General features: G+C 41.1%; 1 protein-coding gene across 1 annotated transcript in view; it reads right to left on the bottom strand.

Annotated features, from left to right (window-relative positions):
- SOS1 (SOS Ras/Rac guanine nucleotide exchange factor 1) overlaps positions 1-15,794 on the bottom strand; it is a 728,117-nt gene that overhangs the window by 217,856 nt on the left and 494,467 nt on the right. The window contains exon 7 of the mRNA XM_053712591.1: positions 12,065-12,168. Coding sequence (XP_053568566.1) covers positions 12,065-12,168 — 104 coding nt within the window. The remainder of the gene's footprint in view (positions 1-12,064; positions 12,169-15,794) is intronic.

The following is a 15,794-nucleotide window of genomic DNA, read 5'->3' as shown; positions in this document are numbered from 1 at the left end:
TGTACTAGGGGCCTCCTGTGTGGGCAAGACTGGCGTAGACTAATTTAAAAAAACTCTAAGCCATCTCCGTGGAGATGTTGCCTGTACAACGGCAAAGAGAATGACTGGGGAAGGCGGAGCCTAGGAGGGATCATGTGACCAGCTTTGCTGGGCTCTTTGCCATTTCCTGTTGGGGAAGAGAATATCCCACAAGTAAGGATGACGCCGTGGACCGGACACACCTATGTTGGAGAAAGTGTAGAGGTACCTGAGGTTTTTTTTTTTTTTTTTTTTAAAATAACTGTCTTAAATAAAGGGTGGACCGTGGACTTACCATATACGGAAATAAATGTATCAGGTGAGCATAAATTATGTTTTCTTTCCTAAATCCACATAATCATCAATTACTAGTGGGAATCTATACCCAAGCTAGAGGACACAGATGATAAGGGAGGGACAAGACGGGTAGACATAAACAGAAGGCACCACTGCCTGAAGAACCCTTCTCCCAAAAGAAGTCTCAGCTGAGGCAAAAGTATAACATTTATAAAACTTTGAAAAAGTATGCAAAGTTGCAGCCTTGCAAATCTGTTCCACAGAAGGTTCATTTTAAAATACCCAGGAAGAAGAAAACAGCCCTCGTGGAATGAGCAGTGATTCTCTCAGGAGGTTGCTGTCCAGCAGTCTCATAGGCCTAACGAATAATAATTCTTAGCCAAAGAGAAGAGAAGTAGCCGTAGCTTTCTTACCCTTGCACTTCCCAGAAAAACAAACAAAGCAGAAGACTGATGAAAGACCTAAGTCGCCTGAAGATAGAACTTCAATGCATGCACAACATTTAGGTTGTCCAACAAACGCTCCTTAGGAGGAGGAGGACTAGGACACAAAGAAGGAACGCATAGGTTTAAACGGAGCCCGCTGTAAAACTCTAAGAACAAGGTTAAGACTCCAGGGAGAAGTAACGGGCTAAAACACAGGCCTGATCCTAGCCAAAACCTGACAAAAAGATTGCACATCTGGCGCATCCGCCAAACGCATATACAACAAGATAGACAACACAGAAATCTGACCTTTCAGAGTACTATACACACAACTTCAGGGAAGCGCTCAAAATACTCACAATCTGGTAACGGGCACTTCACGTATGCTACACACACCCCCTTTCGTGACGTCACTTCGACGCATCCTCCACAGTCAGCTGTCCGGTGCTCAGAACGGAGCGATCCACCTCCGCTCCACGGAAATACAGCAAAAACAACAATCAAAGCACTCAGTAGTCGACAAGGATGTAAGAAAATTCCTTAACTCAGAGGCAGTAGAACTGCTGTGTTTTTATTATCCCATCACTGCAGAAAACTTTACAAAAAATATATTTAACACAGGATAGGCGTTCAAAATAGGGGAAAGACAGGCAAAAATAGGGTCAAATGTGTTTTATCTATACAGACATGACTTTATCAATGACCATAAGCTCACCCACTCCTCTCTGCTATTTAAAGGCAAAGGACACTCCCATATTATTGTCATCCAATTAACATATGATAAATGTGCACAGGTAGGAGTGAGCGATTTAAAGGGATATCTAAAGAATTTGAAAGCAACAGTATATCTACAGCAACCCAAAAATTGCAACACATATTAATATAATCATGCTACTAAAAAGCTTTATATGTTTAGACATACACTCTAATGCATATACTGCTTGATGAAAGAGAAAATGAATCATAATCATTATAAATCTACAAAAAGTTTAATGTCCGAATCAGAATTTAAACCTGTTGGCATTCTGGTATCCAACTGAAAAATCCAAAACACTTCTCCTTTACTGAGAATTACTCCTGTATTACCACCCCTTGGGTGTGGAGGAATCAGCTGGATATCCTGAAATGCCAACAGGCAACTATCAGAGTTATGTTCCCTTTTGAAATGTAAGGAAATGGGGGTCGTGGACAAAGGGTCCTCAATGGAACGTAAATGTTCCAAAAAGCGATCTTTCAAGGCCCGTATCATCTGTCCCACATACTGCCTACAGCACCCCCCCGACAGGTCAAAAGGTATATGACATAAGAATTGCATGTCATATGTTCCTGTATCTGAAAACTTTTGTTGTTCATAGTGGACACAAAATTAGTACCAAAAATCGCATGGGAGCAAGATTTACATCTCCTGCTGCCACATTTGAAGAAACCAGGTTTAATAGACAGCCAATTATCATTTCGTATCTTAGGTAGCATAGAAGGAGATAAAACATTTCCCAATGTCTTGGCTTTTCTAGATACAAAACATATACCTGCCTCTACTATCTGCTGGAGACTTTCATCAGTTAAACTAACTGACGAAAGTCTCCAGCAGATAGCAGAGGCAGGTATATGTTTTGTATCTAGAAAAGCCAAGACATTGGGAAATTTTTTATCTCCTTCTATGCTACCTAAGATACAAAATGATAATCGTCTGTCTATTAAACCTGGTTTCTTCAAATCTGGGAGCAGGAGTCGTAAATCTTGCTCCCATGCGATTTTTGGTACTAATTTTGTGTCCACTGTGAACAACAAAAGTTTTCAGATACAGAAACATATGACATGCAATTCTTGTTATGTCATATACCTTTTGACCTGTAGGGGGTGCTGTAGGCAGTACGTGGGACAAACGATACAGGCCTTGAAAGATCGCTTTTCGGAACATTTACGTTCCATTGAGGACCCTTTGTCCACGACCCCCATTTCCTTACATTTCAAAAGGGAACATAACTCTGACAGTTCCCTGTTGGCATTTCAGGGTATCCAGCTGATTCCTCGACACCCAAGGGGTGGTAATAGAGGAGTAATTCTCAGTAAAAGAGAAGTATTTTGGATTTTTCAGTTGGATACCAGAATGCCAACAGGTTTAAATTCTGATTGGGACGTTAAACTTTTTGTAGATTTATAATGATTATGATTCATTTTCTCTTTCATCAGGCAGTATATGCATTCGAGTGTATGTCTAAACATATTAAGCTTTTTAGTAGCATGATTATAATAATATGTGTTGCTATTTTTGGGTTGCTGTAGATATACTGTTGCTTTCAAATTCTTTAGATATCCCTTTAAATCGCTCACTCCTACCTGTGCAAATTTATCATATGTTAATTGGATGACAATAATATGGGAGTGTCCTTTGCCTTTAAATAGCAGAGAGGAGTGGGTGAGCTTAGGGTCATTGATAAAGTCATGTCTGTATAGATGAAACGCGTTTGACCCTATTTTTGCCTGTCTTTCCCCTATTTTGAACGCCTATCCTGTGTTAAATATATGTTTTGCAAAGTTTTATGCAGTGATGGAATAATAAAAACACAACAGTTCTACTACCTCTGAGTTAAGGACTTTTCTTACATCCTAGTCGACTACTGAGTGCTTTGATTGTTGTTTTTGCTGTCTTTCCGAGTACTAGCTGACAAACCCTTCTCCAGACCCTCCTGGAGGAAAGACAAAATCCTAGGAATAGTGATTCTACTCCAAGAGTAGCGTCTGTATTCACACCAATACAGATATTTACGCCATATCTTATAGTAAATCTTTCTTGTTACAGGATTACGAGCCTGAATCCTGGTCTCAATGACCGACTCTGAAAACCCACGCTTAGATAAAATCAAGCGTTCAATCTCCAAGCAGTCAGCTTCAGAGATGAAGAAAAGGAGCCTGAAGGTCCTTCCTCAGAGGGAGTCTCCACGGAGGTAGAGACAACATTTCCACTAGAACTGCATACCAGATCCTGTAAGGCCACATCAGCGCTATGTGAATCTGCTTGATCCGAGCAATGACTCATGGTAGGAGAGCGAAAAGAAAAAATATGTATGCTAGACTGAAATTCCAAGGGACCGCCTGAGCATCTATCAAGAAAGCCTGTGGATCCCTTGACCTTGAGCCGTACCTCAGAAGCATGGCATTCTGCAGAAAAGCCATGAGATCCAGTTCTGGCTGCCCCCAATTAAGGATTAAACTGCAAAATACTTCCAGAGTTCCACTCCCCCAGATGAAAGGTTTGTTGGCTCAGAAAATCCGCCTCCCAATTGTCCACTCTTGGGATGTGGATGGCGGAAAGACAACAGTTGTGAGACTCCGCCCACTGGATTATCCGGGGCCACCTCTGTCATGACCAAGGAACTCAGAGTTCCCCCCCTGGAGGTTGATGTATGCCACCGATGTTATGTTATCCGACTGGAACCTGATAAACCGTGCTAAGGCTAACTGAGACCAGGCCAATAGAGCATTAAAAATCACACTCAGTTCTCCCGATAAACATTCCAAAACTGACTCTTCCCGAGTCCAAAGACCCTGAGTCTTCAATGACCCCCAAATTGCTCTCCAACCTAGATGGCTGGCAACCGTGGTCATGATCACCCAGGAAGGTCTGTGAAAGCAATTTCCTTGGGAGAGGTGTTCCTGAGACTACCACCACAGAAGAGAGTCCCTTGTCGCCTGATCCAGAACTATTTGAGGAGACAAATCCGCATAGTCCTCGTTCCATTGCCTTAACCTGCATAACTGCAGAGGTTTGAGATGGAACTGAGCAAATGGAATGATGTCCATGGAAGCTACCATCAGACCAATTACATCCATACATAGAGCTACTGATGGCCGAGGACTGAAGGACAAGACAAGAGTCGAAGATCTTTGTTTTTCTAACCTCTGTCAGAAATATCTTCATTAGTAGGGAGTCTATTATGGTCCCTAAAAACACTACTCTTGTGGCTTGAATCAGAGAACTCTTTCCCAGATTTACCTTCCAACCGTGGGAGCGAAGAAAAGACAACAAGATCTCCGTATGAGAGATTGCTTGTTGAAAAGACGGCGCCGGAACCAGAATGTCGTCCAGATAAGGCGCTACTGCAATGCCCAGAGACCGGATCACTGCCAAAAGAGTTGCCAGGACCTTTGAGAAAATTCTGGGAGTTGTGGCAAGACTGAAAAAAGAGCCACAAACTGGAAATGATCGTCTAAGAAAGCAAACCTTAGAAACTTGTGATGATCCCGGTGAATGGGAACATGAATGTATGCATCCTTTAAGTCTATGGTTGTCATAAACTGACCCTCTAGAACCAAAGGAAGAATGGAACGTATAGTCTCCATCTTGAAGGACGGTACTCTGAGGAACTTGTTTAAACACTTTAAGTCTAAAATAGGTCTGAAAGTCCCCTCTTTCTTGGGAACCACAAACAGATTTGAACAAACTCCCAGACCTTGTTCCTGCAGAGGAACTGGAACTATAAGTCTCAGGGCAAAAATATCCTTTATACAATTTAAGAACGCCTCTCTCTTTATCTGGTCTACAGATAATCTTGAGAGAAGAAACCTGCCTCATGGAGGAAAAGTCTTGAATTCTATCTTGCACCCCTGAGATACAATTTCCACGGCTCACAGGTCTGGGACATCTCGTATTCAAGCCTGAGCAAATTGAGAAAGCCTGCCTCCTACTAGATCCGTTCCTGGATTGGGGGCCGACCCTTCATGCTGACTTGGAGTCAACCGCAGGCTTCTTAGACTGTTTCCCCTTGTTCCAAGACTGACCAGACTTCCAGGAAGACTTGGATAGTTCCTGTTTGGAAAAGGAAGCGGAGGGTTTACATCTAAAGTGATGAAAGGAAGGAAAATTACTCTGACGCCCTTTCTGCTTATTCTTCTTATCCTGAGGAAGAAAAGATCCCTTTCCTCCTCTGATATCTGAAATAATTTCAGCCAAACCAGGCCCAAACAAGGTCTTACCCTTGTAGGAATTAGCTAATAACAGACACATCCGAAGACCAGGATTTTAACCAAAGGGCTCTGCGAGCTAGAACCGCAAAACTAGAAATTTTTGCTCCCAGTTTAATGACCTGTAAGGAAGCATCCGAAAAAAAGGAATTGGCTAACCTTAAGAGCCTTAATCCTGTCCTGGATCTCCTCAAAATGAGTCTCTGTCTGAATAGAATCAGACAAAGCGTCAAACCAGTAAGCTGCAGCGCAGGTAACAGTAGCAATACACACCACAGGCTGCCATTGAAGACCTTGGTGAACATACATTTTCTTTAATAATGCCTCTAATTTCTTATCCATTGGATCCTTAAAAGAACAACTATCTCTATGGGAATAGTGGTCCTCTTAGCCAAAGTGGAAATAGCTCCTTCCACCTTAGGAACCGTTTGCTACAACTCCTTAATAGAGTCAGCTATAGGAAACATTTTCTTAAAAATAGGAGAGGGAGAAAAAGGAATACCAGGTCTCTCCCACTCTCGTGCAATATTCTCAGAAGCACAGTCTGGAACAGGAAAAACCTCCACCACAAAGGAAACATCAAAATACTTGCTCAGCTTACAAGACTTCTTAGGGTTAACAACGATAGTAGTATCGGAGTCATCCAAGGTAGCCAAAACCTCCTTAAGTAACAAGCGGAGGTGTTCCAGCTTAAATCTGAAGGACACAACTTCAGCATCAGTAGAAGGAATTATACTGCCTGAATCCGAAATTTCACCCTCAGATGCATAAGAATCAGACTTCTGAGAGGAAATACTTTGATTAACCACCTCAGGATCAGAAAACGTACTTATTGTTTCTTTAAATCTCCTTTTGCGTTTTCCCTGCAGCATGGGAAAAGCAGACAGCACCTCAGATATCGCAGAAGATACCTGGGCAGCAATATCTTGCAAAGTAACTCCAGACGGAGCATGAGAGGAAACGCAGGGACTGCATGTGCAGATGAATAGGAGAAAGCTGCATCACATCTGAAACAGGAGTCTACTGAACAGCATCCGCATTAGCTAATGATGGCTCAAAGTCTATTTTTATAAGCTAAAGTTCTTTCAATACAAGAAGAACAAAAAGGTACTGGGGGTTCCACTTGGGCATCAAAACATAAGCTACAGGTAACATCCTGCACAGCCTCCTGATCCATAATACAAAAACAAAAAGAAGCAAATGAAAATCCAACTTTTTTTTTAAAACTTTTTTTTTTAACAAAGGATATAATACAGAACCAAAAAAACGTTCTTAAATAAATGTTCCCTTTAAATTTACCAAATCAAGAAAACATATCCCAGGTAACACTCTACACCTCAGCAGAATTACTGAGATGCCCTACCTGTCCTGCAACCCGCAGCAAACTGAGGAAAAAAACAATCATGTTTTCAATCCAGATTTCCAGAGAAGCAAAAACAGCAAGAAGCCTTCTAAACCGCAGAGCATCAGAAATATGCGCACCTCACTCTTACAGGAAGTGAAAAAAAAGAGCCAAAAAAACTGACATCAAAGAATCAGAACCTCCCTAAAAGGGGCGGTACTAAAAAAAAAAAAAGTACATAATCTGTTACTAAAAAGAGACCCTCACTGAGCCATCAATAAAATAAATAACTCCTCACACTAACGGATCTTGATTGTAGATTAGACACCAAAACCTCACCTCCTCCTTGCACCGCAGGCAAAGAGAATGACTGGGGATTATGGGTAAGGTAAGTGACATATATAGCAGCTTTGCTCTAGTGCTTTTTGCCTCCTCCTGCTGGCCAGGAGTGATATTCCGACTAGTAATAGACGATTCCGTGGACTCACCATATCTTAGGAAAGAAAGAACCTCTAAACAAGAAGTAAACAAACCTAGTACCCAAACAGGACTAGCCTGTTGTCAAGGATACAAAGTGTCTGATATAAACCTCAAAAGAACAGGGAGAACTACCACCCAAGCAGGACCAGCCTGATGTCCAAGGTATGACAGAACTGTTTAAGGGTTAACTGAAAGTTCTAATCCCTAGCAGGCCTAGACTAAATAAACAAACGATAGATAAGCTCTGAGGCATAAACATCGTCTCTTAAAAAAAAATATATTTTTGAATATTCGCCGGCAGTAACATCTATCGCGACCATAAAATCGCCAGTATCAAATTCCAGAGAAGAAAAGAAAAACTTGTTCCTAAAAGGAAAAGTCTACAACAGTCTCGAGCTCTAGAAATTAAAGACAAAAAACACATCCTAACAGGATCAAAAAGAAAGTAGGCAGCACCCACAGATAAAAGTAAAAAAGGAATGGAAACACTAACAGGACCAGCCTGACAGAGAACCGATTCCTCAAGAGCTCAGAACTGGGATTAGATACACAAACAAGAGACGATCAGGAGTAGGATCTCCATCCCTCCACTCGTCTAGCACTGTTTGCTATCTGATCCAGAAGACTGAGGATTCACTGACGAGTGAGGACCGGAATCCTCAAATGCCACCAACACATGCCTCAGCAGTACATGCAGGCGCGCCAGTCTGAATCTAAAGGCAAAACTCACCTCCGGTGAGGCATCTGAAGGCCCCGACCCTGAAGGTTGCACCCCTGAAGCCTCAGAGTAAACCGCTTCCCCAGAGGAAAGCTCTGAAATAATCTCACCTGATGCACCCAGGTTAAGAGGACACGGATGAACTCTTCGCTTGCAATCAGGAAGATGTAAGTGCACCAACGCCAAAGATATGGCCATGCAAAACCTCTCGTGTAAATAAACCTCCTTCGGAGAAGGGGTAATGGTATTTGGGACAACTGCCTGTGTAGGAACAGAATATTCTAGGGAACGCACCTCACGGGACACACAATCCTCAGAGGCGGACGACTCAGTGGTCTCTAACGAACTCAGATAGTCTTTTTGATGCACAAGCCAAGACCCTCATTGAGCGCCTCAAAGCAAGGGGTTATGCTGTAAACCTCTTGAATGAGGTTCACAATGAGGTGAGACAAAAATCACAGCAAGAATTAATGAGAGGGACTAGGAAACAAAACATCATAAAACATGATACTGTAGTATTCTCAACTGAATACTCTAAAGAATACTATCAGGTTTGTTCCATACTAAAGAAGAATCTTCATTTGTTAGAGAATGATGATGTTTTAAGACCTATAATTGGTTCATGTAAATTTGTACGAAGAAGAGCACCTACATTAGCATCTAAGCTGTCCCCAAGTTTAATCCATTCCAATAACCCAGATAGGAGCGATTGGATTAGGAGGAGAGGAACTTATAAATGTGGCCATGGATCATGCATAACTTGTGGTTTTGTACAGGTGGGTGATGGTTTCAGGAGTAGCCAGACAGGAGAAGAGATTAAACACAAATTCTACGCTAATTGTAGAACAACTTTTGTGGTCTATCTCCTAGAGTGTAAATATTGCAACCTTCAATACACAGGTCAAACAAGTAGGGAACTTAGGTCAAGAATTAGAGAACATGTTAGGGACACCAGAGAATATGTTAAAGAATCAGCGATAGCTAGACATTTTAATCTGGTACATATGACCAACATTTTTGATATCAAGGTTCAGGTTATAGACCGTGTCATGTTTCCACCTAGGGGGGGTGATAGGGGTAGTTTGTTGCTGAAGCAAGAATTGTATTGGATATACAAATTAAGAACTATAACCCCCCTGGGTTTAAACAGAGAATGGGATATGAGCTATTATGTTGAGAAATGAAATGTGAATTTGGTTAGTTAAATTGATTTCTTTATTCCTTTGTTATGATACTAATTATATGATCTATCCCCTATATGGGCTATTATAACTGTCTATCCCCTATATGGGCAATTATGTTTGTCCATCCCCTATATGGGCAATTATGTTTGTCTATCTGAAAAGTCATTCTATCTATCCCCTATAAGGGGTTTTCTTGTATCTATCCCCTTTATGGGCACTTTTTAGTTTTTTAGTTTTAGTTTTGTTTTTGTTTGTGTTGTATGGGTACCATTTATTGGAATTTTTTGTCCTTTATGTGATATTCATATGTACATATCAACAGCATCTCTTAGTATTAGTTGGGTTTACACCTTTTTCACATACATATTTTTTACACATTTTTTGCTATTCAGCTTTTTGTCCTAATATAGGCATTATAAACAGTTTCAGCATGAAGTATATCTCTAATACAGTTTAAAATCAATTCAGATGAAGTTTTTGAATATATATAAAAAAAAAAAAAAAAAAAAAAAGATATGAGAATAATGTCTGCAATGTAAAAATGTAAATATGATTAGGACTATGTGAATCAATTTGGTTCTTGTGTACTATGGTTTGCTCAATTGTTTGTCTTTGACTTTTTTCCATTTCCCCACACATAGTGTTTGTAATTAGGTATATTCTGCCATTGTTTTAACACTGTTTTAGTTTTTAATGTATAATTTCTTTCAGGTGTTCTGTGCCTTTAAATAGGCTATGAACACTAAGCAAACTCACCCTATGATTAAGTGCTCAACAGAGCACGAAACTAGTCAGGGAGTTTGTGTGCCCTGTACTGCCTATGTATTTTTAATGGTTTAATAAAGGTTTTTTGTTTTTTAACCTTATTTTTGCCAGCCCTCATATTTATCTACTCTTTTTGAGCAGCTGCCAAAACTTTTTTCCTGTTCACATTTGCGGTTACACCGGCCGCTTACCCGGCAGCTTGCACCCCTGCAGCCTGAGCACTTGGTATGCTCTGTTCTCCCCCGGACTTGGCAGTCACTTCCGCGTCTGTAGCGGCTTGGATCTTGGGAGGTCTCTAACCTTTCCCCATTGGGAGAAGAGAGCACTCTATTACGGCATACAGAACATAATTGATTGGGCTGGATTACCCGGGTCTCCCCACAATCTACACAGGTAATAGAATCTGAATCAGAGAAATCCTTCTCTGAAAAATCAGAATCCTCCATAACTTGACTGATTAAATTATGGACAAAAAAATAACTGGCACCTTACACCCCCAATGGCTGGGGCACTCATCACCTCCTATGACCCAGACAAGAAGAGAAACAGACCCTCTCCACCGACACTCTGTCAGGAATACGGAAATGGAGAGCAAAAACGTGACCACGCCGTGTCACAAGGTGCAACATGCAGGCCATAGGAAAAGCGCGCCAATCCACAAGAACTGCGCAGCTCGAAAAACCTTTAAAGTTCCGTAATAGCCATGAGACCCAACATCTCTACACATAAGCAGACAATCACATAACAAACATGATTAAAATCCCCCACTGTTCAATAACCCCCCTCAGGAGATATTAACCTTTGATTCCATAAAGATAAAGTCCCACTGAGACCCTGTCTTCTATCAATACATATGAAAAAGAAAATGAATCTATCTTACTGGAATATATGCCATAGAATAGTAACAGGGTCCTTCAAGTTTGACAGATAGTAGCGTTGCTTCTGACATGGGCGAAGAAAGCAGGCAGCGAAACTCGTCAACACTGATTGCTTATGGAGCTGTTAATATGAGTCGGGATGGTTTCGCAGAAAGACTCTCCCTGCATCTCTGGACTCTAACTTTTATCCATGCTCTCACTGAGAGTCTGACAGGACTACTTTATTATTATTATTCTTTATTTATAAAGCGCTGACAGATTCCGCAGCGCTGCCCATGGGTACAAGGATAACAGTACAGTGGAGAAACAATACGATAAGACAAAATTTTACAGACAAATACAGGGGGAAATGAGGGCCCTATTCCCGTGGGAACTTACAATCTAGACGACTATCTACTTAAATCTACTTAAAACTCCAGTCCCATCTCGAAGAGTACTACCCTCCATAAGAGACTACTCCGTAATCTTCGGACACTTCACTGCCAACCTCCTGTGACGAAAGGCAAAGAATGACTGGGGGATGAGGGAAGTGGGGAAGGTATTTAAGCCTTTGGTTGGGGTGTCTTTGCCTCCTCCTGGTGGCCAGGTTCTGTATTTCCCAAAAGTAATGAATGCAGCTGTGGACTCTCCTTGTTTTAAGAATAAAAAGATTAAGAGGTACAGGGAAGTAGGAGGGATAATAAAGTTCTTGGTGTAGAGTTTCTTTGCCTCCTCTAGGTGGACAGGTGATCAATTCCCAACAGTCAGGTATTGTGGACTCTGACAACCTTAAGAAAATTAGCTGATCTCTACAAAGGTAATCCTGAAGATGCAACCCCAATCCTCCCACAGTATGCTACATAAACTCCTCTACAATCACAATGAGAAAGATGTCTGGTGAAAAATTGCCAGGTTTATTATAACAAAACAATCAATTTAAAACTAAAAACTCAGCATATGAATGTCATCTCTGTGTTACTATCACTTTACTTTTACATTTCAAAAGATCATACCTCTTACTGTCCCAATAAACTCTTCTAGCCGCAGCAATAGAGTTTCATCTCTTTCAAAGTCATAGAAATGATGTTCTACCCAATGTCGACACACATTTAAAACTCTGAAAACATAAAAAAAAAAAAGAAATATTAATTTTATGAAAAGGCTTATTAAAACTTTAGCTTCTATCCTTCAATTAAAGGGACATAAAACTGCATAAATATATGTTAGAGCTTCACATTATTGCACTACAGGGAGCTAGCTTAACATATCTGGTGAGCCAATGACAAAAAAAACCCTTGTGTGCAGCCACCAATTATCAGCTAGCTCTTTGCTGCTTATGGGCCTACTCAGGCAGGCTTTCCAATAAAGGATACCAAGAGAAAAAAGTAAATTTGATAACAGACAAATTGAAAAGTGTATTAAAACTTTTTGCTTTATCCGCACCATCAACTTTTAATTTTAACTTTTATTTTTCTTTAATACACTGTTCATGTGTGGTAGGATTGTCTTATTCCCCTTTAGCAACATGTTGCAGGCAATAGAGCCTCTAATCAGCACTGCCACAAACCTATGGAGGGTTTTATAAGCTAGAACAAGTAAATAACTTTTTAATACCAACCAATCAAATGCTTTGTAAAATGTTTCAGGGACTGGAAGTGGTGCAGTCCATGAAGATAACCAGCAAATTTTGTCATAAGTTTCATTTTTTAAATTATGTTTGCATTTTTCTGGAAGTCCCCATTAGGTGAATTTTATTTTCGGTTTGAGGTCCATTTAAAGGGGCATTTTAATTAAAAAAAAATAAGATGAGCATTTAATATTAGCAATGAGGTTAAACTCATAGCTAAAGCTACACTTTAGACCGATAACAGACTGCAGCTCTTGAGCATGACACAGCTGATCAGTCATATAGGAGCAGCAAACCACCAGCAATATTCTGCTCAGACGTTTCAACATAATATATATGTGTTTGTGGGTATTAAACAAAAGCTTATTATTCTTCATCAGTAAACAATTTAAGAATTAACTACCTTTCAAATAATAAAAACAAAGAGCCTCATACAACAGATTTATCCTGCTGAAAATCTAGAAAGGGGAACAAAAATTAGAGAACAGTAGAAAAAACATAATTTATGCTTAATTAATAAATGTATTTCTTTCCGGATATGGTGAGTCCACAGAATAATCAATTACTAGTGGGAATATGACTCCTGGCCAGCAGGAGGAGGCAAAGAGCACTACAGCAAAGCTGCTATACATGTCACTTCCCTTACCCATAACCCCCAGTCATTCGGCCAAAGGAAAAAAGGAAAAAGAAGATAACACAAAAGTTTAGAGGTGCCTGAGGTTTTAGAAAAAAACATAATTTATGCTTACCTGATAAATTTATTTCTCTTGTAGTGTATCCAGTCCACGGATCATCCATTACTTGTGGGATATTCTCCTTCCCAACAGGAAGTTGCAAGAGGATCACCCACAGCAGAGCTGCTATATAGCTCCTCCCCTCACTGCCATATCCAGTCATTCGACCGAAACAAGCCGAGAAAAGGAGAAACCATAGGGTGCAGTGGTGACTGTAGTTTAATTAAAATTTAGACCTGCCTGAAAAGGACAGGGCGGGCCGTGGACTGGATACACTACAAGAGAAATAAATTTATCAGGTAAGCATAAATTATGTTTTCTCTTGTTAAGTGTACCCAGTCCACGGATCATCCATTACTTGTGGGATACCAATACTAAAGCTAAAGTACACGGATGATGGGAGGGACAAGGCAGGAACTTAAACGGAAGGAACCACTGCCTGTAGAACCTTTCTCCCAAAAACAGCCTCCGAAGAAGCAAAAGTATCAAATTTGTAAAATTTGGAAAAAGTATGAAGGTAAGACCAAGTTGCAGTCTTGCAAATCTGTTCAACAGAGGCCTCATTTGTAAAGGCCCAGGTGGAAGCCACAGCTCTAGTAGAATGAGCTGTAATCCTTTCAGGAGGCTGCTGTCCAGCAGTCTCATAGGCTAAATGGATTATACTCCGAAGCCAAAAAGAAAGAGAGGTTGCCGAGGCCTTCTGACCTCTCCTCTGTCCAGAGTAAACAACAAACAGGTTAGATGTTTGGCGAAAATCTTTAGTAGCCTGTAAGTAAAACTTCAAGGCACGGACTACGTCTAGATTATGCAAAAGACGTTCCTTCTTTGAAGAAGGATTAGGACATAATGATGGAACAACAATCTCTTGATTGATATTCTTGTTAGAAACCACCTTAGGTAAAAACCCAGGTTTTGTACGCAGAACAACTTTATCTGAATGAAAGATCAGATAAGGAGAATCACAATGTAAGGCAGATAACTCCGAGACTCTTCGAGCCGAGGAAATAGCCATCAGGAAAAAGAACTTTCCATGAAAGAAGTTTGATATCAATAGAATGAAGGGGTTCAAACGGAACCCCTTGAAGAACTTTAAGAACCAAGTTTAAGCTCCATGGAGGAGCAACAGGTTTAAACACAGGCTTAATTCTAACTAAAGCCTGACAAAATGCCTGAACGTCTGGAACTTCTGCCAGACGCTTGTGTAAAAGAATAGACAGAGCAGAAATCTGTCCCTTTAAAGAACTAGCTGATAATCCTTTGTCCAAACCCTCTTGGAGGAAGGACAATATCCTAGGAATCCTAACCCTACTCCATGAGTAATTCTTGGATTCACACCAATGAAGATATTTACGCCATATCTTGTGGTAAATTTTCCTGGTGACAGGCTTTCGTGCCTGTATTAAGGTATCAATTACTGACTCGGAGAAGCCACGCTTTGATAGGATCAAGCGTTCAATCTCCATGCAGTCAGTCTCAGAGAAAGTAGATTCGGATGATTGAAAGGACCTTGTATTAGAAGGTCTTGTCTCAGAGGCAGAGTCCATGGTGGAAAGGATGACATGTCCACTAGGTCTGCATACCAGGTCCTGCGTGGCCACGCAGGCGCTATCAATATCACAGATGCTCTTTCCTGTTTGATTTTGGCAATCAGACGAGGGAGCAGAGGAAACGGTGGAAACACATAAGCCAGGTTGAAGAACCAAGGTGCTGCTAGAGCATCTATCAGTGCCACTTCTGGGTCCCTGGACCTGGATCCGTAACAAGGAAGCTTGGCGTTCTGGCAAGACGCCATGAGATCCAATTCTGGTTTGCCCCAACGGAGAACCAATTGAGCAAACACCTCCGGATGGAGTTCCCATTCCCCCGGATGAAAAGTCTGACGACTTAGAAAATCCGCCTCCCAGTTCTCTACACCTGGGATATGGATCGCTGACAAGTGGCAAGAGTGAGTCTCTGCCCAGCGAATTATCTTGGAGACTTCTTACATCGCTAGGGAACTCCTGGTTCCCCCTTGATGGTTGATGTAAGCCACAGTCGTGATGTTGTCCGACTGAAATCTGATGAACCTCAGTGTTGCTAGCTGAGGCCAAGCCAGAAGAGCATTGAATATTTCTCTTAACTCCAGAATATTTATTGGGAGGAGTTTCTCCTCCTGAGTCCATGAACCCTGAGCCTTCAGGGAGTTCCAGACTGCACCCCAACCTAGAAGGCTGGCATCTGTTGTTACAATTGTCCAATCTGGTCTGCGAAAGGTCATACCCTTGGACAGATGGGCCCGAGATAACCACCAGAGAAGAGAATCTCTGGTTTCCTGATCCAGATTTAGTAGAGGGGACAAATCTGTGTAATCCCCATTCCACTGACTGAGCATGCATAATTGCA

This window comes from Bombina bombina, chromosome 4 (genome assembly GCF_027579735.1).
Source record: "Bombina bombina isolate aBomBom1 chromosome 4, aBomBom1.pri, whole genome shotgun sequence".
Lineage (NCBI taxonomy): Eukaryota > Metazoa > Chordata > Amphibia > Anura > Bombinatoridae > Bombina > Bombina bombina.
Note: the sequence above shows the minus strand (reverse complement) of the source record. Positions and strands in the feature narration are given on the sequence as shown.